The sequence below is a fragment of the Panulirus ornatus genome, chromosome 55 (assembly GCF_036320965.1).
Source record: "Panulirus ornatus isolate Po-2019 chromosome 55, ASM3632096v1, whole genome shotgun sequence".
NCBI classification, from domain to species: Eukaryota; Metazoa; Arthropoda; class Malacostraca; order Decapoda; family Palinuridae; genus Panulirus; species Panulirus ornatus.
The window spans coordinates 26,366,848-26,390,258 of NC_092278.1; the positions used below are offsets into that span (position 1 = coordinate 26,366,848).

The following is a 23,411-nucleotide window of genomic DNA, read 5'->3' on the forward strand; positions in this document are numbered from 1 at the left end:
TGAGAGAGCAGAAGAGGGTGTTTTGAAATGGTTTGGGCACATGGAGAGAATGAGTGAGGAAAGATTGACCAAGAGGATATATGTGTCGGAGGTGGAGGGAACGAGGAGAAGTGGGAGACCAAATTGGAGGTGGAAAGATGGAGTGAAAAAGATTTTGTGTGATCGGGGCCTGAACATGCAGGAGGGTGAAAGGAGGGCAAGGAATAGAGTGAATTGGATCGATGTGGTATACCGGGGTTGACGTGCTGTCAGTGGATTGAATCAGGGCATGTGAAGCGTCTGGGGTAAACCATGGAAAGCTGTGTAGGTATGTATATTTGCGTGTATGGACGTGTATGTATATACATGTATATGGGGATGGGTTGGGCCATTTCTTTCGTCTGTTTCCTTGCGCTACCTCGCAAACGCGGGAGACAGCGACAAAGCAAAAAAAAAATATATATATATATATATATATATATATATATATATATATATACAGAGCATCAGATTGGGGAAGAGCAGTGCGGTTTCAGAAGTGGTAGAGGATGTGTGGATCAGGTGTTTGCTTTGAAGAATGTATGTGAGAAATACTTAGAAAAGCAAATGGATTTGTATGTAGCATTTATGGATCTGGAGAAGGCATATGATAGAGTTGATAGAGATGCTCTGTGGAAGGTATTAAGAATATATGGTGTGGGAGGCAAGTTGTTGGAAGCAGTGAAAAGTTTTTATCGAGGATGTAAGGCATGTGTACGTGTAGGAAGAGAGGAAAGTGATTGGTTCTCAGTGAATGTAGGTTTGCGGCAGGGGTGTGTGATGTCTCCATGGTTGTTTAATTTGTTTATGGATGGGGTTGTAAGGGAGGTAAATGCAAGAGTCCTGGAAAGAGGGGCAAGTATGAAGTCTGTTGGGGATGAGAGAGCTTGGGAAGTGAGTCAGTTGTTGTTCGCTGATGATACAGCGCTGGTGGCTGATTCATGTGAGAAACTGCAGAAGCTGGTGACTGAGTTTGGTAAAGTGTGTGGAAGAAGAAAGTTGAGAGTAAATGTGAATAAGAGCAAGGTTATTAGGTACAGTAGGGGTGAGGGTCAAGTCAATTGGGAGGTGAGTTTGAATGGAGAAAAACTGGAGGAAGTGAAGTGTTTTAGATATCTGGGAGTGGATCTGTCAGCGGATGGAACCATGGAAGCGGAAGTGGATCATAGGATGGGGGAGGGGGCGAAAATTTTGGGAGCCTTGAAAAATGTGTGGAAGTCGAGAACATTATCTCGGAAAGCAAAAATGGGTATGTTTGAGGGAATAGTGGTTCCAACAATGTTGTATGGTTGCGAGGCGTGGGCTATGGATAGAGATGTGCGCAGGAGGATGGATGTGCTGGAAATGAGATGTTTGAGGACAATGTGTGGTGTGAGGTGGTTTGATCGAGTAAGTAACGTAAGGGTAAGAGAGATGTGTGGAAATAAAAAGAGCGTGGTTGAGAGAGCAGAAGAGGGTGTTTTGAAATGGTTTGGGCACATGGAGAGAATGAGTGAGGAGAGATTGACCAAGAGGATATATGTGTCGGAGGTGGAGGGAACGAGGAGAAGAGGGAGACCAAATTGGAGGTGGAAAGATGGAGTGAAAAAGATTTTGTGTGATCGGGGCCTGAACATGCAGGAGGGTGAAAGGAGGGCAAGAAATAGAGTGAATTGGAGTCATGTGGTATACAGGGGTTGACGTGCTGTCAGTGGATTGAAGCAAGGCATGTGAAGCGTCTGGGGTAAACCATGGAAAGCTGTGTAGGTATGTATATTTGCGTGTGTGGACGTGTGTATGTACATGTGTATGGGGGGGGGGGGGTTGGGCCATTTCTTTCGTCTGTTTCCTTGCTCTACCTCGCAAACGCGGGAGACAGCGACAAAGTATAAAAAAAAAAAAAAAAAAAAAAAAATATATATATATATATATTGATTGAGAGGGTGAAGGCATGTACAGAGCATCAGATTGGGGAAGAGCAGTGTGGTTTCAGAAGTGGTAGAGGATGTGTGGATCAGGTGTTTGCTTTGAAGAATGTATGTGAGAAATACTTAGAAAAGCAAATGGATTTGTATGTAGCATTTATGGATCTGGAGAAGGCATATGATAGAGTTGATAGAGATGCTCTGTGAAAGGTATTAAGAATATATGGTGTGGGAGGAAAGTTGTTAGAAGCAGTGAAAAGTTTTTATCGAGGATGTAAGGCATGTGTACGTGTAGGAAGAGAGGAAAGTGATTGGTTCTCAGTGAATGTAGGTTTGCGGCAGGGGTGTGTGATGTCTCCATGGTTGTTTAATTTGTTTATGGATAGGGTTGTTAGGGAGGTAAATGCAAGAGTTTTGGAAAGAGGGGCAAGTATGAAGTCTGTTGGGGCTGAGAGAGCTTGGGAAGTGAGTCAGTTGTTGTTCGCTGATGATACAGCGCTGGTGGCTGATTCATGTGAGAAACTGCAGAAGCTGGTGACTGAGTTTGGTAAAGTGTGTGGAAGAAGAAAGTTAAGAGTAAATGTGAATAAGAGCAAGGTTATTAGGTACAGTAGGGTTGAGGGTCAAGTCAATTGGGAGGTGAGTTTGAATGGAGAAAAACTGGAGGAAGTGAAGTGTTTTAGATATCTGGGAGTGGATCTGGCAGCGGATGGAACCATGGAAGCGGAAGTGGATCATAGGGTGGGGGAGGGGGCGAAAATTCTGGGGGCCTTGAAGAATGTGTGGAAGTCGAGAACATTATCTCGGAAAGCAAAAATGGGTATGTTTGAAGGAATAGTGGTTCCAACAATGTTGTATGGTTGCGAGGCGTGGGCTATGGATAGAGTTGTGCGCAGGAGGATGGATGTGCTGGAAATGAGATGTTTGAGGACAATGTGTGGTGTGAGGTGGTTTGATCGAGTGAGTAACGTAAGGGTAAGAGAGATGTGTGGAAATAAAAAGAGCGTGGTTGAGAGAGCAGAAGAGGGTGTTTTGAAGTGGTTTGGGCACATGGAGAGAATGAGTGAGGAAAGATTGACCAAGAGGATATATGTGTCAGAGGTGGAGGGAACGAGGAGAAGAGGGAGACCAAATTGGAGGTGGAAAGATGGAGTGAAAAAGATTTTGTGTGATCGGGGCCTGAACATGCAGGAGGGTGAAAGGAGGGCAAGGAATAGAGTGAATTGGAGCTATGTGGTATACCGGGGTCGACGTGCTGTCAGTGGATTGAATCAAGGCATGTGAAGCGTCTGGGGTAAACCATGGAAAGCTGTGTAGGTATGTATATTTGCGTGTGTGGACGTATGTATATACATGTGTATGGGGGGGGGTTGGGCCATTTCTTTTGTCTGTTTCCTTGCGCTACCTCGCAAACGCGGGAGACAGCGACAAAGTATAATAAAATAAAGAAATATAATATATATATATATATATATATATATATATATATATATATATATATATATATATATATATATATATGTAGGTTTGCGGCAGGGGTGTGTGATGTCTCCATGGTTGTTTAATTTATTTATGGATGGGGTTGTTAGGGAGGTGAATGCAAGAGTTTTGGAAAGAGGGGCAAGTATGAAGTCTGTTGGGGATGAGAGAGCTTGGGAAGTGAGTCAGTTGCTGTTCTCTGATGATACAGCGCTGGTGGCTGATTCATGTGAGAAACTGCAGAAGCTGGTGACTGAATTTGGTAAAGTGTGTGAAAGAAGAAAGTTAAGAGTAAATGTGAATAAGAGCAAGGTTATTAGGTACAGTAGGGTTGAAGGTCAAGTCAATTGGGAGATAAGTTTGAATGGAGAAAAACTGGAGGTAGTAAAGTGTTTTAGATATCTGGGAGTGGATCTGGCAGCGGATGGAACCATGGAAGCGGAAGTGGATCATAGGGTGGGGGAGGGGGTGAAAATTCTGGGAGCCTTGAAGAATGTGTGGAAGTCAAGAACATTATCTCGGAAAGCAAAAATGGGTATGTTTGAAGGAATAGTGGTTCCAACAATGTTGTATGGTTGCGAGGCATGGGCTGTGGATAGAGTTGTGCGCAGGAGGATGGATGTGCTGGAAATGAGATGTTTGAGGACAGTGTGTGGTGTGAGGTGATTTGATCGAGTGAGTAACGTAAGGGTAAGAGAGATGTGTGGAAATAAAAAGAGCGTGGTTGAGAGAGCAGAAGAGGGTGTTTGGAATGGTTTGGGCACATGGAGAGAATGAGTGAGGAAAGATTGACCAAGAGGATATATGTGTCGGAGATGGAGGGAACGAGGAGAAGTGGGAGACCAAATTGGAGGTGGAAAGATGGAGTGAAAAAGATTTTGTGTGATCAGGGCCTGAACATGCAGGAGGGTGAAAGGAGGGCAAGGAATAGAGTGAATTGGATCGATGTGGTATACCGGGGTTGATGTGCTGTCAATGGATTGAATCAGGGCATGTGAAGCGTCTGGGGTAAACCATGGAAAGCAGTTTAGGTATGTATATTTGCGTGTGTGGATGTATGTATATACATGTGTATGGGGGTGGGTTGGGCCATATCCTTCGTCCGTTTCCTTGCGCTACCTCGCAAACGCGAAAGACAGCGACAAAGCAAAAAAAAAATATATATATATATATTTTTTTTTTTTTTTTTTTTCATACGATTCGCCATTTCCCGCATTTGTGAGGTAGCGTTAAGAACAGAGGACCGATCCTTAGAGGGAAAATCCTCACCTGGCCCCCTTCTCTGTTCCTTCTTTTGGAAAAAAAAAAAAAAAAGAGAGGGGAGGACTTTCAGCCACCCGCTCCCTCCCCTTTTAGTCGCCTTCTACGACACGCAGTGAATACGTGGGAAGTATTCTTTCTCCCCTATCCCTAGGGATAATATATATATATATATATATATATATATATATATATATATATATATATATATATATATATATATTTTTTTTTTTTTTTTTTTTTTTTTTTTTTTTTTTACCTCGTCGCTGTCTCCCGCGGTTGCGAGGTAGCGCAAGGAAACAGACGAAAGAAATGGCCCAACCCCCCCCATACACATGTACATACACACGTCCACACACGCAAATATACATACCTACACAGCTTTCCATGGTTTACCCCGGACGCTTCACATGCCTTGATTCAATCCACTGACAGCACGTCAACCCCTGTATACCACATCGCTCCAATTCACTCTATTCCTTGCCCTCCTTTCACCCTCCTGCATGTTCAGGCCCCGATCACACAAAATCCTTTTCACTCCATCTTTCCACCTCCAATTTGGTCTCCCTCTTCTCCTCGTTCCCTCCACCTCCGACACATATATCCTCTTGGTCAATCTTTCCTCACTCATTCTCTCCATGTGCCCAAACCATTTCAAAACACCCTCTTCTGCTCTCTCAACCACGCTCTTTTTATTTCCACACATCTCTCTTACCCTTACGTTACTTACTCGATCAAACCACCTCACACCACACATTGTCCTCAAACATCTCATTTCCAGCACATCCATCCTCCTGCGCACAACTCTATCCATAGCCCACGCCTCGCAACCATACAACATTGTTGGAACCACTATTCCTTCAAACATACCCATTTTTGCTTTCCGAGATAATGTTCTCGACTTCCACACATTTTTCAAGGCTCCCAAAATTTTCGCCCCCTCCCCCACCCTATGATCCACTTCCGCTTCCATGGTTCCATCCGCTGACAGATCCACTCCCAGATATCTAAAACACTTCACTTCCTCCAGTTTTTCTCCATTTAAACTCACCTCCCAATTGACTTGACCCTCAACCCTACTGTACCTAATAACCTTGCTCTTATTCACATTTACTCTTAACTTTCTTCTTCCACACACTTTACCAAACTCCGTCACCAGCTTCTGCAGTTTCTTACATGAATCCGCCACCAGCGCTGTATCATCAGCGAACAACAACTGACTCACTTCCCAAGCTCTCTCATCCCCAACAGACTTCATACTTGCCCCTCTTTCCAAGACTCTTGCATTTACCTCCCTAACAACCCCATCCATAAACAAATTAAACAACCATGGAGACATCACACACCCCTGCCGCAAACCTACATTCACTGAGAACCAATCACTTTCCTCTCTTCCTACACGTACACATGCCTTACATCCTCGATAAAAACTTTTCACTGCTTCTAACAACTTGCCTCCCACACCATATATTCTTAATACCTTCCACAGAGCATCTCTATCAACTCTATCATATGCCTTCTCCAGATCCATAAATGCTACATACAAATCCATTTGCTTTTCTAAGTATTTCTCACATACATTCTTCAAAGCAAACACCTGATCCACACATCCTCTACCACTTCTGAAACCACACTGCTCTTCCCCAATCTGATGCTCTGTACCTGCCTTCACCCTCTCAATCAATACCCTCCCATATAATTTACCAGGAATACTCAACAAACTTATACCTCTGTAATTTGAGCACTCACTCTTATCCCCTTTGCCTTTGTACAATGGCACTATGCACGCATTCCGCCAATCCTCAGGCACCTCACCATGAGTCATACATACATTAAATAACCTTACCAACCAGTCAACAATACAGTCACCCCCTTTTTTAATAAATTCCACTGCAATACCATCCAAACCTGCTGCCTTGCCGGCTTTCATCTTCCGCAAAGCTTTTACTACCTCTTCTCTGTTTACCAAATCATTTTCCCTAACCCTCTCACTTTGCACACCACCTCGACCCAAACACCCTATATCTGCCACTCTGTCATCAGACACATTCAACAAACCTTCAAAATACTCATTCCATCTCCTTCTCACATCACCACTACTTGTTATCACCTCCCCATTTACGCTCTTCACTGAAGTTCCCATTTGCTCCCTTGTCTTACGCACCCTATTTACCTCCTTCCAGAACATCTTTTTATTCTCCCTAAAATTTACTGATAGTCTCTCACCCCAACTCTCATTTGCCCTTTTTTTCACCTCTTGCACCTTTCTCTTGACCTCCTGTCTCTTTCTTTTATACTTCTCCCACTCAATTGCATTTTTTCCCTGCAAAAATCGTCCAAATGCCTCTCTCTTCTCTTTCACTAATACTCTTACTTCTTCATCCCACCACTCACTACCCTTTCTAAACAGCCCACCTCCCACTCTTCTCATGCCACAAGCATCTTTTGCGCAATCCATCACTGATTCCCTAAATACATCCCATTCCTCCCCCACTCCCCTTACTTCCATTGTTCTCACCTTTTTCCATTCTGTACACAGTCTCTCCTGATACTTCCTCACACAGGTCTCCTTCCCAAGCTCACTTACTCTCACCACCTTCTTCACCCCAACATTCACTCTTCTTTTCTGAAAACCCATACTAATCTTCACCTTAGCCTCCACAAGATAATGATCAGACATCCCTCCAGTTGCACCTCTCAGCACATTGACATCCAAAAGTCTCTCTTTCGCACGCCTGTCAATTAACACGTAATCCAATAACGCTCTCTGGCCATCTCTCCTACTTACATAAGTATACTTATGTATATCTCGCTTTTTAAACCAGGTATTCCCAATCATCAGTCCTTTTTCAGCACATAAATCTACAAGCTCCTCACCATTTCCATTTACAACACTGAACACCCCATGCACACCAATTATTCCCTCAACTGCCACATTACTCACCTTTGCATTCAAATCACCCATCACTATAACCCGGTCTCGTGCATCAAAACCGCTAACACACTCATTTAGCTGCTCCCAAAACACTTGCCTCTCATGATCTTTCTTCTCATGCCCAGGTGCATATGCACCAATAATCACCCACCTCTCTCCATCAACTTTCAATTTTACCCATATTAATCGAGAATTTACTTTCTTACATTCTATCACATACTCCCACAACTCCTGTTTCAGGAGTATTGCTACCCCTTCCCTTGCTCTTGTCCTCTCACTAACCCCTGACTTCACTCCCCAGACATTTCCAAACCACTCTTCCCCTTTACCCTTGAGCTTCGTTTCACTCAGAGCCAAAACATCCAGGTTCCTTTCCTCAAACATACTACCTATCTCTCCTTTTTTCACATCTTGGTTACATCCACACACATTTAGGCACCCCACTCTGAGCCTTCGAGGAGGATGAGCACTCCCCGCGTGACTCCTTCTTCTGTTTCCCATTTTAGAAAGTTAATACAAGGAGGGGAGGATTTCCGGCCCCCCGCTCCCGTCCCCTCTAGTCGCTTTCTACGACACGCGAGGAATACGTGGGAAGTATTCTTTCACCCCTATCCCCAGGGATAATATACATATATATATACACACCCACACACACACACATACACACACATACGCACATACACACACACACACACACACATATATATACATATGAAAAATGTAAGAAACAATTTAGAAAACAAACTTTTAGCTTGAAATGAATGAAAAAATGAACGTCACATAATGGTTCAACCTCTGGCTATGGAAAAGGAAATGTACAATTTATTCACACAAACGTCAATAGCAGTTCTCATCAATTTCACCACTGAATCAATAAGCTTCAATGTCTAAGCTACATTTTTCTCCAACTTCACTATTTTCTTGTCAAAACACCATGCATGAAAACTATCACTCCAGTAACACAACTATAAACATTTTCTTCCCCTTTAAAAAGTTCTGGGGAAGTCTGTCTCGATACACTGCGGCGAGGAGACGCGACGCTGACACAATCACTGTCACAATATCACTTTTGCCTCCTTCCAAGCGTTGTTTCAGGGAATAATTCCGGGTTGCTGAAGTGCCGCATAGGCTGGCACGATAGCCCGGGCCACATCGAAGACGTTATGAGCCCGGCCGTTGTCCACAGATTTGAACGCAGCGTCGATTCATATTTGGCAGCCTCGAGGATACGGAGAAGTGGTAGAGGAAACACTTCCAGCCTGTGGGCCGCTCCAGGAAGTTGTACACGCGGCCATCATATATATATATATATATATATATATATATATATATATATATATATATATATTTTTTTTTTAAACTATTCGCCATTTCCCACATTAGCAAGGTAGCGTTAAGAAAAGAGGACTGGGCCTCTGAGGAAATATCCTCACCTGGCTCCCTTCTCTGTTCCTTCTTTTGGAAAGTTTAAAAAAAATAAAAAAAAATAAATAAATAAAAAAAAAAAAAAAACCCAAGAGGGGAGGATTTCCAGGCCCCCACTCCCTCCCGTTTTAGTCGCCTTCTACGACACACAGGGAATACGTGGGAAGTATTCTTTCTCCCCTATCCCCAGGAATATATATATATATATATATATATATATATATATATATATATATATATATATATATATATATATTTTTTTCTTTTCTTTCAAACTATTCGCCATTTCCCGCATATATATATATATATATATATATATATATATATATATATATATATATATATATATATATATATATATTTATTTATTTTATTATACTTTGTCGCTGTCTCCCGCATTTGCGAGGTAGCGCAAGGAAACAGACGAAAGAAATGGCCCAACCCCCCCCCACACACATGTACATACATACGTCCACACACGCAAATATACATACCTACACAGGTGAGTAATGTGGCAGTTGAGGGAATAATTGGTATACATGGGGTGTTCAGTGTTGTAAATGGAAATGGTGAAGAGCTTGTAGATTTATGTGCTGAAAAAGGACTGATGATTGGGAATACCTGGTTTAAAAAGCGAGATATACATAAGTATACTTATGTAAGTAGGAGAGATGGCCAGAGAGCGTTATTGGATTACGTGTTAATTGACAGGCGTGCGAAAGAGAGACTTTTGGATGTTAATGTGCTGAGAGGTGCAACTGGAGGGATGTCTGATCATTATCTTGTGGAGGCTAAGGTGAAGATTTGTATGGGTTTTCAGAAAAGAAGAGTGAATGTTGGGGTGAAGAGGGTGGTGAGAGTAAGTGAGCTTGAGAAGGAGACCTGTGTGAGGAAGTACCAGGAGAGACTGAGTACAGAATGGAAAAAGGTGAGAACAATGGAAGTAAGGGGAGTGGGGGAGGAATGGGATGTATTTAGGGAATCAGTGATGGATTGCGCAAAAGATGCTTGTGGCATGAGAAGAGTGGGAGGTGGGTTGATTAGAAAGGGTAGTGAGTGGTGGGATGAAGAAGTAAGAGTATTAGTGAAAGAGAAGAGAGAGGCATTTGGACGATTTTTACAGGGAAAAAATGAAATTGAGTAGGAGACGTATAAAAGAAAGAGACAGGAGGTCAAGAGAAAGGTGCAAGAGGTGAAAAAAAGGGCAAATGAGAGTTGAGGTGAGAGAGTATCATTAAATTTTAGGGAGAATAAAAAGATGTTCTGGAAGGAGGTAAATAAAGTGCGTAAGACAAGGGAGCAAATGGGAACTTCAGTGAAGGGCGCAAATGGGGAGGTGATAACAAGTAGTGGTGATGTGAGAAGGAGATGGAGTGAGTATTTTGAAGGTTTGTTGAATGTGTTTGATGATAGAGTGGCAGATATAGGGTGTTTTGGTCGAGGTGGTGTGCAAAGTGCGAGGGTTAGGGAAAATGAGTTGGTAAACTGAGAAGAGGTAGTAAAAGCTTTGCGGAAGATGAAAGCCGGCAAGGCAGCAGGTTTGGATGGTATTGCAGTGGAATTTATTAAAAAAGGGGGTGACTATATTGTTGACTGGTTGGTAAGGTTATTTAATGTATGTATGACTCATGGTGAGGTGCCTGAGGATTGGCGGAATGCGTGCATAGTGCCATTGTACAAAGGCAAAGGGGATAAGAGTGAGTGCTCAAATTACAGAGGTATAAGTTTGTTGAGTATTCCTGGTAAATTATATGGGAGGATATTGATTGAGAGGGTGAAGGCATGTACAGAGCATCAGATTGGGGAAGAGCAGTGTGGTTTCAGAAGTGGTAGAGGATGCGTGGATCAGGTGTTTGCTTTAAAGAATGTATGTGAGAAATACTTAGAAAAGCAAATGGATTTGTATGTAGCATTATGGATCTGGAGAAGGCATATGATAGAGTTGATAGAGATGCTCTGTGGAAGGTGTTAAGAATATATGGTGTGGGAGGAAAGTTGTTAGAAGCAGTGAAAAGTTTTTATCGAGGATGTAAGGCATGTGTACGTGTAGGAAGAGAGGAAAGTGATTGGTTCTCAGTGAATGTAGGTTTGCGGCAGGGGTGTGTGATGTCTCCATGGTTGTTTAATTTGTTTATGGATGGGGTTGTTAGGGAGGTAAATGCAAGAGTTTTGGAAAGAGGGGCAAGTATGAAGTCTGTTGGGGATGAGAGAGCTTGGGAAGTGAGTCAGTTGTTGTTCGCTGATGATACAGCGCTGGTGGCTGATTCATGTGAGAAACTGCAGAAGCTGGTGACTGAGTTTGGTAAAGTGTGTGGAAGAAGAAAGTTAAGAGTAAATGTGAATAAGAGCAAGGTTATTAGGTACAGTAGGGTTGAGGGTCAAGTCAATTGGGAGGTGAGTTTGAATGGAGAAAAACTGGAGGAAGTGAAGTGTTAAGATATCTGGGAGTGGATCTGGCAGCGGATGGAACCATGGAAGCGGAAGTGGATCATAGGGTGGGGGAGGGGACGAAAATTCTGGGGGCCTTGAAGAATGTGTGGAAGTCGAGAACATTATCCCAGAAAGCAAAAATGGGTATGTTTGAAGGAATAGTGGATCCAACAATGTTGTATGGTTGCGAGGCGTGGGCTATGGATAGAGTTGTGCGCAGGAGGATGGATGTGCTGGAAATGAGATGTTTGAGGACAATGTGTGGTGTGAGGTGGTTTGATCGAGTGAGTAACGTAAGGGTAAGAGAGATGTGTGGAAATAAAAAGAGCGTGGTTGAGAGAGCAGAAAAGGGTGTTTTGAAGTGGTTTGGGCACATGGAGAGAATGAGTGAGGAAAGATTGACCAAGAGGATATATGTGTCGGAGGTGGAGGGAACGAGGAGAAGAGGGAGACCAAATTGGAGGTGGAAAGATGGAGTGAAAAAGATTTTGTGTGATCGGGGCCTGAACATGCAGGAGGGTGAAAGGAGGGCAAGGAATAGAGTGAATTGGAGCGATGTGGTATACCGGGGTTGACGTGCTGTCAGTGGATTGAATCAAGGCATGTGAAGCGTCTGGGGTAAACCATGGAAAGCTGTGTAGGTATGCATATTTGCGTGTGTGGACGTATGTATATACATGTGTATGGGGGGGGGTTGGGCCATTTGTTTCGTCTGTTTCCTTGCGCTACCTCGCAAATGCGGGAGACAGCGACAAAGTATAATAAAATAAATAAATAAATATATATATATATATATATATATATATATATATATATATATATATATATATATATATATATATATATATTGAGGACAATGTGTGGTGTGAGGTGGTTTGATCGAGTAAGTAACGTAAGGGTGAGAGAGATGTGTGGAAATAAAAAGAGCGTGGTTGAGAGAGCAGAAGAGGGTGTTTTGAAATGGTTTGGTCACATGGAGAGAATGAGTGAGGAAAGATTGACCAAGAGGATATATGTGTCGGAGGTGGAGGGAACGAGGAGAAGAGGGAGACCAAATTGGAAGTGGAAAGATGGAGTGAAAAAGATTTTGTGTGATCGGGGCCTGAACATGCAGGAGGGTGAAAGGAGGGCAAAGAATAGAGTGAATTTGAGCGATGTGGTATACCGGGGTTGACGTGCTGTCAGTGGATTGAATCAAGGCATGTGTATGGGGGTGGGTTGGGCCATTTCTTTCGTCTGTTTCCTTGCGCTGCCTCGCAAACGCGGGAGACAGCGACAAAGCAAAAAAAATATATATATATATATATATATATATATATATATATATATATATATATATATATATATATATGTATATATATATATATATATATATATATATATATATATATATATATATATATATATATATATTATCCCTGGGGTTAGGGGAGAAAGAATACTTCCCACGTATTCCCTGCATGTCGTAGAAGGCGACTAAAAGGGAAGGGAGCGGGGGGCTGGAATTTTCCAAAAGAAGGAACAGAGAAGGGGGCCAGGTGAGGATATTCCCTCAAAGGCCTAGTCCACTGTTCTTAACGCTACCTCGCTAATGCGGGAAATGGCGAATAGTATGAAAGAAAAGATATATATATGAATGGTATTGCAGTGGATTTTATTAAAAAAGGGGGTGACTGTATTATTGACTGGTTGGTAAGGTTATTTAATGTATGTATGACTCATGGTGAGATGCCTGAGGATTGGCAGAATGCGTGCATAGTGCCATTGTACAAAGGCAAAGGGGATAAGAGTGAGTGCTCAAATTACAGAGGTATAAGTTTGTTGAGTATTCCTGGTAAATTATATGGGAGGGCATTGATTGAGAGGGTGAAGGCATGTACAGAGCATCAGATTGGGGAAGAGCAGTGTGGTTTCAGAAGAGGTAGAGGATGTGTGGATCAGGTGTTTGCTTTGAAGAATGTATGTGAGAAATACTTAGAAAAGCAAATGGATTTGTATGTAGCATTTATGGATCTGGAGAAGGCATATGATAGAGTTGATAGAGATGCTCTGTGGAAGGTATTAAGAATATATGGTGTGGGAGGCAAGTTGTTAGAAGCAGTGAAAAGTTTTTATCGAGGATGTAAGGCATGTGTACGTGTAGGAAGAGAGGAAAGTGATTGTTCTCAGTGAATGTAAGTTTGCGGCAGGGGTGTGTGATGTCTCCATGGTTGTTTAATTTGTTTATGGATGGGGTTGTTAGGGATTTGAATGCAAGAGTTTTGGAAAGAGGGGCAAGTATGAAGTCTGCTGTGGATGAGAGAGCTTGGGAAGTGAGTCAGTTGTTGTTCGCTGATGATACAGCGCTGGTGGCTGATTCATGTGAGAAACTGCAGAAGCTGGTGACTGAGTTTGGTAAAGTGTGTGAAAGAAGAAAGTTAAGAGTAAATGTAAATAAGAGCAAGGTTATTAGGTACAGTAGGGTTAAGGGTCAAGTCAATTGTGAGGTGAGTTTGAATGGAGAAAAACTGGAGGAAGTAAAGTTTTTTAGATATCTGGGAGTGGATCTGGCAGCGGATGGAACCATGGAAGCGGAAGTGGATCATAGGGTGGGGGAGGGGGCGAAAATCCTGGGAGCCTTGAAGAATGTGTGGAAGTCGAGAACATTATCTCAAAAAGCAATAAATGGGTATGTTTGAAGGAATAGTGGTTCCAACAATGTTGTATGGTTGTGAGGCCTGGGCTATGGATAGAGTTGTGTGCAGGAGGGTGGATGTGCTGGAAATGAGATGTTTGAGGACAATGTGTGGTGTGAGGTGGTTTGATCGAGTAAGTAATGTAAGGGTAAGAGATGTGTGGAAATAAAAAGAGCGTGGTTGAGAGAGCAGAAGAGGGTGTTTTGAAATGGTTTGGGCACATGGAGAGAATGAGTGAGGAAAGATGACCAAGAGGATATATGTGTCGGAGGTGGAGGGAACAAGGAGAAGTGGGAGACCAAATTGGAGGTGGAAAGATGGAGTGAAAAAGATTTTGAGTGATCGGGGCCTGAACATGCAGGAGGGTGAAAGGAGGGCAAGGAATAGAGTAAATTGGATCGATATGGTATACTGGGGTTGACGTGCTGTCAGTGGATTGAATCAGGGCATGTGAAGTGTCTGGGGTAAACCATGGAAAGCTGTGTGGGGCCTGGATGTGGAAAGGGAGCTGTGGTTTCGGGCATTATTGCATGACAGCTAGAGACTGAGTGTGAACGAATGAGGCCTTTGTTGTCTTTTCCTAGCGCTACCCCGCACACATGAGGGGGGAGGGGGATGGTATTCCATGTGTGGCGAGGTGGCGATGGGAATGAATAAAGGCAGACAGTGTGAATTGTGTGCATGGGTATATATGTATGTGTCTGTGTGTTTATATATATATGTGTACATTGAGATGTATAGGTATGTATATTTGCGTGTGTGGACGTGTGTGTATATACATGTGTATGGGGGTGGGTTGGGCCATTTCTTTCGTCTGTTTCCTTGCGCTACCTCGCAAACGCGGGAGACAGCGACAAAGCAAAATAAAAAAAAATATATATATATGTATGATTCATGGTGAGGTGCCTGAGGATTGGCAGAATGCTTGCATAGTGCTGTTGTATAAAGGCAAAGGGGATAAGAGTGAGTGCTCATATTACAGAGGTATAAGTTTGTTGAGTATTCCTGGGAAATTATATGGGAGGGTATTGATTGAGAGGGTGAAGGCATGTACAGAGCATCAGATTGGGGAAGAGCAGTGTGGTTTCAGAAGTGGTAGAGGATGTGTGGATCAGGTGTTTGCTTTGAAGAGTGTAAGTGAGAAATACTTAGAAAAGCAAATGGATTTGTATGTAGCATTCATGGATCTGGAGAAGGCATATGATAGAGTTGATACAGATGCTCTGTGGAAGATATTAAGAATATATGGTGTCAGAGGCAAGTTGTTAGAAGCAGTGAAAAGTTTTTATCGAGGATGTAAGGCATGTGTACGTGTAGGAAGAGAGGAAAGTGATTGGTTCTCCGTGAGTGTAGGTCTGCGGCAGGGGTGTGTGATGTCTCCATGGTTGTTTAATTTGTCAATGGATAAGGTTGTTAGGGAGGTAAGTGCAAGAATTTTGGAAAGAGGGGCAAGTATGAAGTCTGTTGGGGATGAGAGAGCTTGGGAAGTGAGTCAGTTGTTGTTCACTGATGATACAGCGCTGGTGGCTGATTCACGTGAGAAACTGCAGAAGCTGATGACTGAGTTTGGTAAAGTGTGTGAAAGAAGAAAGTTGAGAGTGAATGTGAATAAGAGCAAGGTTTTTAGGTACAGTAGAGTTGAGGGTCAAGCCAATGGGGAGGTAAGTTTGAATGGAGAAAAACTGGAGGAAGTGAAGTGTTTTAGATATCTGGGAGTGGATTTGGCAGCGGATGGAACCATGGAAGCGGAAGTGAATCATAGGGTGGGGGAGGGGGCGAGAATTCTGGGAGCATTGAAGAATGTGTGGAAGTTGAGAACATTATCTCGGAAAGCAAAAATGGGTATGTTTGAAGGAATAGTGGTTCCAACAATGTTCTATGGTTGCGAGGCGTGGGCTATGGATAGAGTTGTACGCAGGAGGGTGGATGTGCTGGAAATGAGATGCTTGAGAGGACAATATGTGATGTGAGGTGGATTGATCGAGTAAGTAATAATAGGGTAAGAGAGATGTGTGGTAATAAAAAGAGTGTGGTTGAGAGAGTAGAAGAGGGTATTTTGAAATTGTTTGGTCACATGGAGAGAATGAGTGAGGAAAGATTGACCAAGAGGATATATGTGTCAGAGGTGGAGGGAACAAGAAGTGGGAGACCAAATTGGAGGTGGAAAGATGGAGTGAAAAAGATTTTGAGTGATCGGGGCCTGAACATGCAGGAGGGTGAAAGGCGTGCAAGGAATAGAGTGAATTGGAATGATGTGGTATTCTGGGGTCGACATGCTGTCAGTGGATTGAACCAGGGCATGTGAAGCGTTTGGGTAAACCATGGAAAGTTCTGTGGGGCCTGGATGTAGAAAGGGAGCTGTGGTTTCGGTGCATTATTACATGACAGCTAGAGACTGAGTGTGAACAAATGGGGCCTTTGTTATCTTTTCCTAGTGCCAACTCGCACACGAGGGGGGAGGGGGTTGTTAGTTCATGTGTGGCGAGGTGGCGATGGGAATGAATAAAGGAAGACAGTATGGATTATGTACATGTGTATATATGTATATGTCTGTGTGTGTATATATGTATACATTGAGATGTATAGGTATGTATATTTGCGTGTGTGGACGTGTATGTATATACATGTGTTTGTGGGTGGGTTGGGCCATTCTTTCGTCTGTTTCCTTGTGCTACCTCGCTAACACGGGAGACAACAACAAAGCAAAATGAAAAGAAATTTATATATTTTATCCCTGGGGATAGGGGAGAAAGAATACTTCCCACGCATTCCTCACGTGCCGTAGAAGGCGATTAAAGGGGACGGGAGCGGGGAGCTGTAAACCCTCCCCTCCTTGTATTTTAACTCTCTAAAAGGGGAAACAGAAGAAGGAATCACGCGGGGAGTGCTCATCCTTCTCAAAGCTCAGATTGGGGTGTCTAAATGTGTGTGGATGTAACCAAGATGAGAAAAAAGGAGAGAGAGGGAGTATGCTTGAGGAAAGGAACCTGGATGTTTTAGCTGAGTGAAACGAAGCTCAAGGGTAAAGGGGAAGAGTGGTTTGGGGATGTCTTGGGAGTAAAGTCAGGTGTTAGTGAGAGGACAAGAGCAGGGGAAGGAGTAGCACTACTCCTGAAACAGGAGTGGTGGGAGTATGTGATTGAGTGTAAGAAAGTAAACTCTAGATTGATATGGGTAAAACTGAAAGTTGATGGAGAGAGATGGATGATTATTGGTGCATATGCACCCGGGCATGAGAAAGATAATGAGAGGCAAGTGTTTTGGGAGCAGCTGAGTGAGTGTGTTAGTAGTTTTGGCGCATGAGACCGGTTTATAGTCCTGGGTGATTTGAATGCAAAGATGAGTAATGTGGCAGTTGAGGGAATAATTGGTGTACGTCGGTTGTTGTGAGAGGGTCAGGGAGAACGGTTTGGTAAATAGAGAAGAGGTAGTGAAATCTTTGTGGAATATGAAACTTTGTGGAATATGAAAGCTGGCAAGGGTTGGATGGTATTGGAGTGGAATTTATTAAAAAAGGGGGGGGGGTGTGTGTTGTTGATTGGTTGGTAAGGATATTCACTGTTCGTATGGTTCATGGTGAAGTGCCTGAAAATTGGCAGAATGCATGCATAGTGTCATTGTACAAAGGCAAAGGGGATGAAGGTGAGTGTTCAAATTGTTGAGTATTCCTGGGAAATTATATGGGAAGGTATTGATTGAGTGAAGCCATGTACAGAGCATCAGACTGGGGAAGAGCAGTGTGGTTTCAGAAGCGGTATAGGATGTGTGGATCAGGTGTTTGCTTAGAAGAATGTATGTGGGAAATACTTAGAAAAAGATGGATTTGTATGTAGCATTTATGGATCTGGAGAAGGCATATGATCATATGATAAGGTTGATAGAGATGCTTTGTGGAAGGTATTAAGAGTATATGGCATAGAAGGGAAGTTGCTAGAAGCAGTGAAAAGTGTTTACCAAGGATGTAAGGCATGTGTATGAGTAGAAAGAGTGGAAAGTGATTGGTTCCCAGTGAATGTCTGTTTGCTATTTCATGTGTGGCGGGTTGGCAACAGGAATGGATGAAGGCAGCAAGTTTGAATGGAGAAAAACTGGAGGAAGTGAAGTGTTTTAGATATCTGGAAGTGGACTTAGCATCAGATGGTACCATGAAAGCAAAAGTGAGTCACAGGCTAGGGGAGGGGGCTAAGGTTCTGGGGGTTTTGAGGAATATGTGGAAGGGAAGAGCGTTATCTCAAGAGAGCAAAAGTGGGTATATTTGAAGGAATGGTGGTTCCAGCAACATTATATGGTTGCAAGGCATGGGCTATAGATAGGGTTGTGCAGAGGAGGGTGGATGTGTTGGAAATGAAATGCTTGAGGACAGTATTTGGTGTGAGGTGGTCTGATTGAGTAAGTAATGTAAGGGTAAGAGAGGTGTGGTATTAAAAGTTTGGTTGAGAGAGCAGGAGAGGGTGTGTTGAAATGGGTTGGTCACATGGAGAGAATCATTGAGGAAAGAGTGACAAAGAGGATGTATGTGCAAGGGGTAGAGGGAAGAAGTGGGAGACCAAATTGGAGGTGGAAGGATGGAGTGAAAAAGATTTTGAGTGGTTGAGGCCTCAACATACAGGGTGAAAGGAGTACAAGGAATAGAATGAATCGGATCGATGTGGTATACCGGGGTTGACGTTTCTGTCAGTGGATTGAACCAGGGCATGTGAAGTGTCTGGAGTAACCCATGAAAGGTCTCTGGGGCCTGGATGTGCAAAGGGAGCTGTGGTTTTGGTGCATTACACAGGGAGCCTGCCACCTTACAGCACCTCATTTCTTGCCTCCAACCTTCTTCTCTCTCACACAAGTAGCCCCTCTTCATAACCAAAAGCACATGAGATGTTGGCATACCCGACGCCATGTAATATGTGCAATGTCAAGGTGGCTGTGGTGAAGAAGGTAGAGGGATTGAGAGAAACAGCGTTTCCATAAGTGGCTCCAAGCTTTTGTTATTGTTCTAACACTACAGAATCGCACCTTAACCCCATGCATCATGACAATTCCTTTTAAAAGAAATATGATATAATTGCCTGCTACAAAAGCAACAAATAATACAAATATAATGTCATACAATGAAAATATAATATCCCTATAAACTAAGATAATTGTCATTATGCAGCCCACCCTTGAGTTGCCAACAGCCAAATGATAATCATGTGATGCATAAGCTTACCAGGTATGTTAGGAGGAACACAAGTGACGAACTCTTGGGAGCAAAAACCAAAGTAATACCTTTAGAAGAGGGAAAGTAAACCAGCATTATGGCTTTGGGCGACTAGGTCAAGTTTTAAAGTTGGCTTGAGAGAGTTTATAAGTCAGACTGCTTCTGACTCTGCTATCTAAAGTAAGAACTGCTTCTGACTCTGCTCTCTAAAGACCCAGCGAATCCACCCCAGATGTGGGAGCAGTACTCCATACAAGGATGGATCAGTCCTTTGTTTAAACAAAGCAACTGTTCTGAACATTTTCTTGGAGGCAGACTCAGCTATTTCTGTTATGTAGGGTTTCCAAGGTCTTGTGGATGCTACAGTAATACCAAGTATGTTACCGAGTTGACATGGAATTACAGAACTGTCAAAGGAGAGAGATAAGTTGTTTGGAATATTTGAAAGAGATAGGATTCCTCAAAATCTTTCAGGAATGATCAGACATTAACAAGATAGGAAAGAATATCACCAGTGGATCTCGCATACAGAAGCCATATTGGTGATCACAAATAAGACTGTGAGATTCAAGATGTCTGAGGTTATGGGAGTTGAGGAAGGATTCAAAGACTTTAGAAATGACATATGTCTAGCAACAGGTTATTAAAGGGGAAATATTAAGCAACAGGATGATAAGAGGGGTTAAAATGATCATCCTTCTATAGAGATGGTATGTACCAATACATGCTTGCAAGAAGAACTGAAAGTTTTGTTTTTTAACAGGAACATAACAGACAAGCAAGTAGAAGTGCTAGTTCAGAGGCACATTGTTTCAGTACAAGGAGATGGATGCCATAATGACCATAGAGAGAGAAGCGCTTTTTGGACAGTTTGAAAAGAGATTACGGGAAAGGGCATAGGAGTAGTGAAAAGAGTATCAGGGGTGAAGGAATGTTAGAGTCATCCAGGGTAGAGTTAGAGGAGAAATGGGACCCAAAGATAGTTGCTTTGTTTATGGGAGACAACAATACTACTCTTGGAACAGAATAGTAAAGGAAAGGCAGAGCAACAGAAGTTGTTAATGATGCCCTTAGCTAAAACCAGGAAGACTTATCAGTGGATGATGAGGTCACCACACTTCCTTTTAAAAAGGAATGCTTTGCCACAGGGATACCGTACTTGCAATGATTACTTTACTGACAGTGATAAATGCTGAATGGTTGGCAGAGGAAGGAGAGTTTTTCAAAGGCCACTGTGCCTGATCCATTAGCTGGAATGGCCTCAGAACAGGAATGATTAAAACATGGATTGGAAGAGATCGTGTTGGAGGAAGAGAGGATAAATGCTTCCATTTCCAACACGGTAACCTGTGTTGTGTGTTTGGTTGAGACAGAAGCAATACTACAGAAGAGATGGTAATTTAGCCAAGGAAAGTCAAAAAAGAATATTGGTAAGTTATTTCAGTCAGCTTTGTTGAGATGCCATTATTTATAGTTAGAAGGGGCTACATTTATGAGTGTGGTCAGATGAACCAATTGGGGGCAACAATGTGTATTTACAGTGTGAAGGATTAGAGGTGAAACAGATCCAGAATATTGGGAGAGTGGTCACAGCGGTCAGGAATATGGGTGGGTTGGGATGTAATTTGCTCTTGCTCATTCAGAATGGGGAATGTAATCTACATGGGAGGAATTGAACCATTCCCAGTGATGAAACATTGAAATTCCCTAGGTAGAGGATCTCAGCTTGCAGCTGAGAGGATGCCACAATCTTATGAGGTAGAGGATGTGTGGGCCATGTGTTTGCTTTGAAGACCTTTTTTAAGAAATTCTAAGAGAAAGTGTGTTAATTGTGTAGCCTCTATAGATCTGGTGAAGTGAATAATAGTGATACAAACTTATGAGGAAATGGAAAGTTACTAAATGCAGTAAGTTTTTACTGTGAGAATAAATTAACGTTTGCAAGTAGGAAGGTAGTTGGATGAGTGGCTCCCAGTGATGGTGGGTTGTGATGATCAAGATTGTGATGTCATTATGGCTGTTTATTCTGTTCATAGATGGGGTGATGAGTGAGTTAAGTGCAAGGGGCAGCTCTACAGTATGCTTGAGGTTGTGGGGCACGAGGTGAATCATTTGTTGTTGTCAGATGACAAAGTTTGGTGGCAGATGTAAGAAAAACTCCAGAAGTTGGTGACAGAGTTTGGGAGAGTATGTGAAAACTGAAAAAGGAGAGGAAATGTGAACAAAAGTAAGGCAATGGGGTTTGACAAAGTGGAATGCCATAGGCATCCGAGAGTGAGAGTAGCATTAGATGGAACCATGGGGCTGAATTGGTGGAAGAATGGCTATGGATTAAGGTGTATTAAGGAGCATGTGGAAAGAGAGGTTACTGTCTCTTGGGATAATATGATTATGCTTGCAGGTATGATAGTATCAACAGTGTTGAACAGATCAATGACGTATGCAGTAGATAGTTTCTCAAGAGATATAATGATAAACCAGTTAGAGAACATTTGAAATTGAGCAAGAAACTTAAGAAAAATGTAAAGAAGTACTTTTATTGTATAAGAGTGGTGGTTGAATGTAAAGAAGTATCTGAAGACGTGGTTAATGCGAAGAGTATTCAGAAATATAAGTACATACAAAAGCGAATGTTTATGGAATGGGACCCCACGTGTAAAACTCCCTTTGTTTACTGTACAGATATGTAATTACAGATAATTACAAAAGAAAGGAAGAGGATGGAGGTGTTGGAAATGAAGCACCTAAAGACATGCGGTGTGGAGTGACTTGGATCTTGTAAGAAACGACTGTATACGAGAGAGATGTGGTTGTAAGGCGAGCCCAATTAAAAGGGCTGACCAAGGATGTACTGAAATAATTCCAACTTATGGTGAGGATGAACAAAGTCCGATGGACTGAGAGGATCTATTTGTCTGAGTTAGGGTAAGCAAGAGTGAGTTAGGGTAAGCAAGAGGAAGGGAAGGATGAAATGAAAGAGGCCTGAAGATTTTGGAGGTCAAGAGGTGCTCTGTAAATGGATTGAGTTAAATCAGTGATATATTGGGATGTGCTGCCAGTAGGCTAAACAAGGGCAAATTTCAGTACATTCTATACGACAGCTAGAGATTAGGTGTTTATAAATGAGGCTGTTGTTTGTTCCTTATGATATCATGCTTGAGGATGATATGCAATAAAGTATTAAAAAAGTGAATGTGTTCCAATTTACATTAAAGTATATTTTTCAGGAAATATTTTATAAATTCATTTTTTATTCTCATCAGGTCTGGAGCCTAAATTTGCCTGGATGGTGGATGAAGTGGAAGAAAGCCTTGCCAGCTTAATAAAGAGTTTTCTTTGTTTTCAAAACTCTTTGCATTTTGGATTACAAAAGATTGAAACATCACTTGGAAATGCCCAATGTCATATTTGTAACACTACTTTAAAACTCATAGATGAATAAGTGAAAACAAGACACTACATCTAGGGTTTTTATATAAGTATTCGGTTAAGTATTTACATCTTGGTGATGGCTAATGAAACCCAAATGCAGCTTTAATATTTTTGGGGGAAATTTAGAGTTGGAAACAGAACGAGTTTCATTATTTTATACACATTAAGGTATTACACTGTATGAAGATGTACTATTTTTTTTAATTATATAATCGTTCCTGTGTCCATGACCCTCTAACCACCTATTAAACTGCAGCTAGTCAGGGTACTCCCCTTCTTTCCTGACATAGCATGATTAAAAGCCCATCCCAGTCATAGCCATCGAAGATGAAAGATAAAATGATAAATATGAGAGCTAGAAATCCACCCCCCCCATTTTATTAATTTTCCAGAAAAAGGAACTGAGAAGGGGGCCAGGTAAGGATATTCCCTTAAAGGCCCAGTCCTCTGTTCTTAACGCTACCTTGCTAACGCGTGAAAAATGGCGAATAGTTTGAAATATATATATATATATATATATATATATTCTTTTTCTTTCTTTCAAACTATTCGCCATTTCCCGCATTAGCGAGGTAGCGTTAAGAACAGAGGACTGGGCCTTTGAGGGAATACCCTCACCTGGCGCAACTCTCTGTTCCCTCTTTTGGAAAATTAAAAAA

At 42.3% G+C, this 23,411-nt stretch overlaps 1 protein-coding gene across 4 annotated transcripts in view; it reads left to right on the forward strand.

Moving 5' to 3' along the window:
• Positions 1-23,155, forward strand: part of LOC139765613 (uncharacterized) — a 244,706-nt gene extending 221,551 nt beyond the window's left edge. For 2 of the 4 annotated variants that reach the window (XM_071693272.1, XM_071693271.1), the window contains exon 20: positions 22,584-23,152. In XM_071693272.1, the coding sequence (XP_071549373.1) occupies positions 22,584-22,762 (179 nt within the window). In that variant the 3' untranslated portion in view covers positions 22,763-23,152. Of the gene's footprint in view, positions 1-22,583 lie in introns of all 4 variants that reach the window. The other 2 variants (XM_071693273.1, XM_071693275.1) reach the window with 2 other exon arrangements.
• The last annotated feature ends 256 nt before the right edge of the window (positions 23,156-23,411 follow it).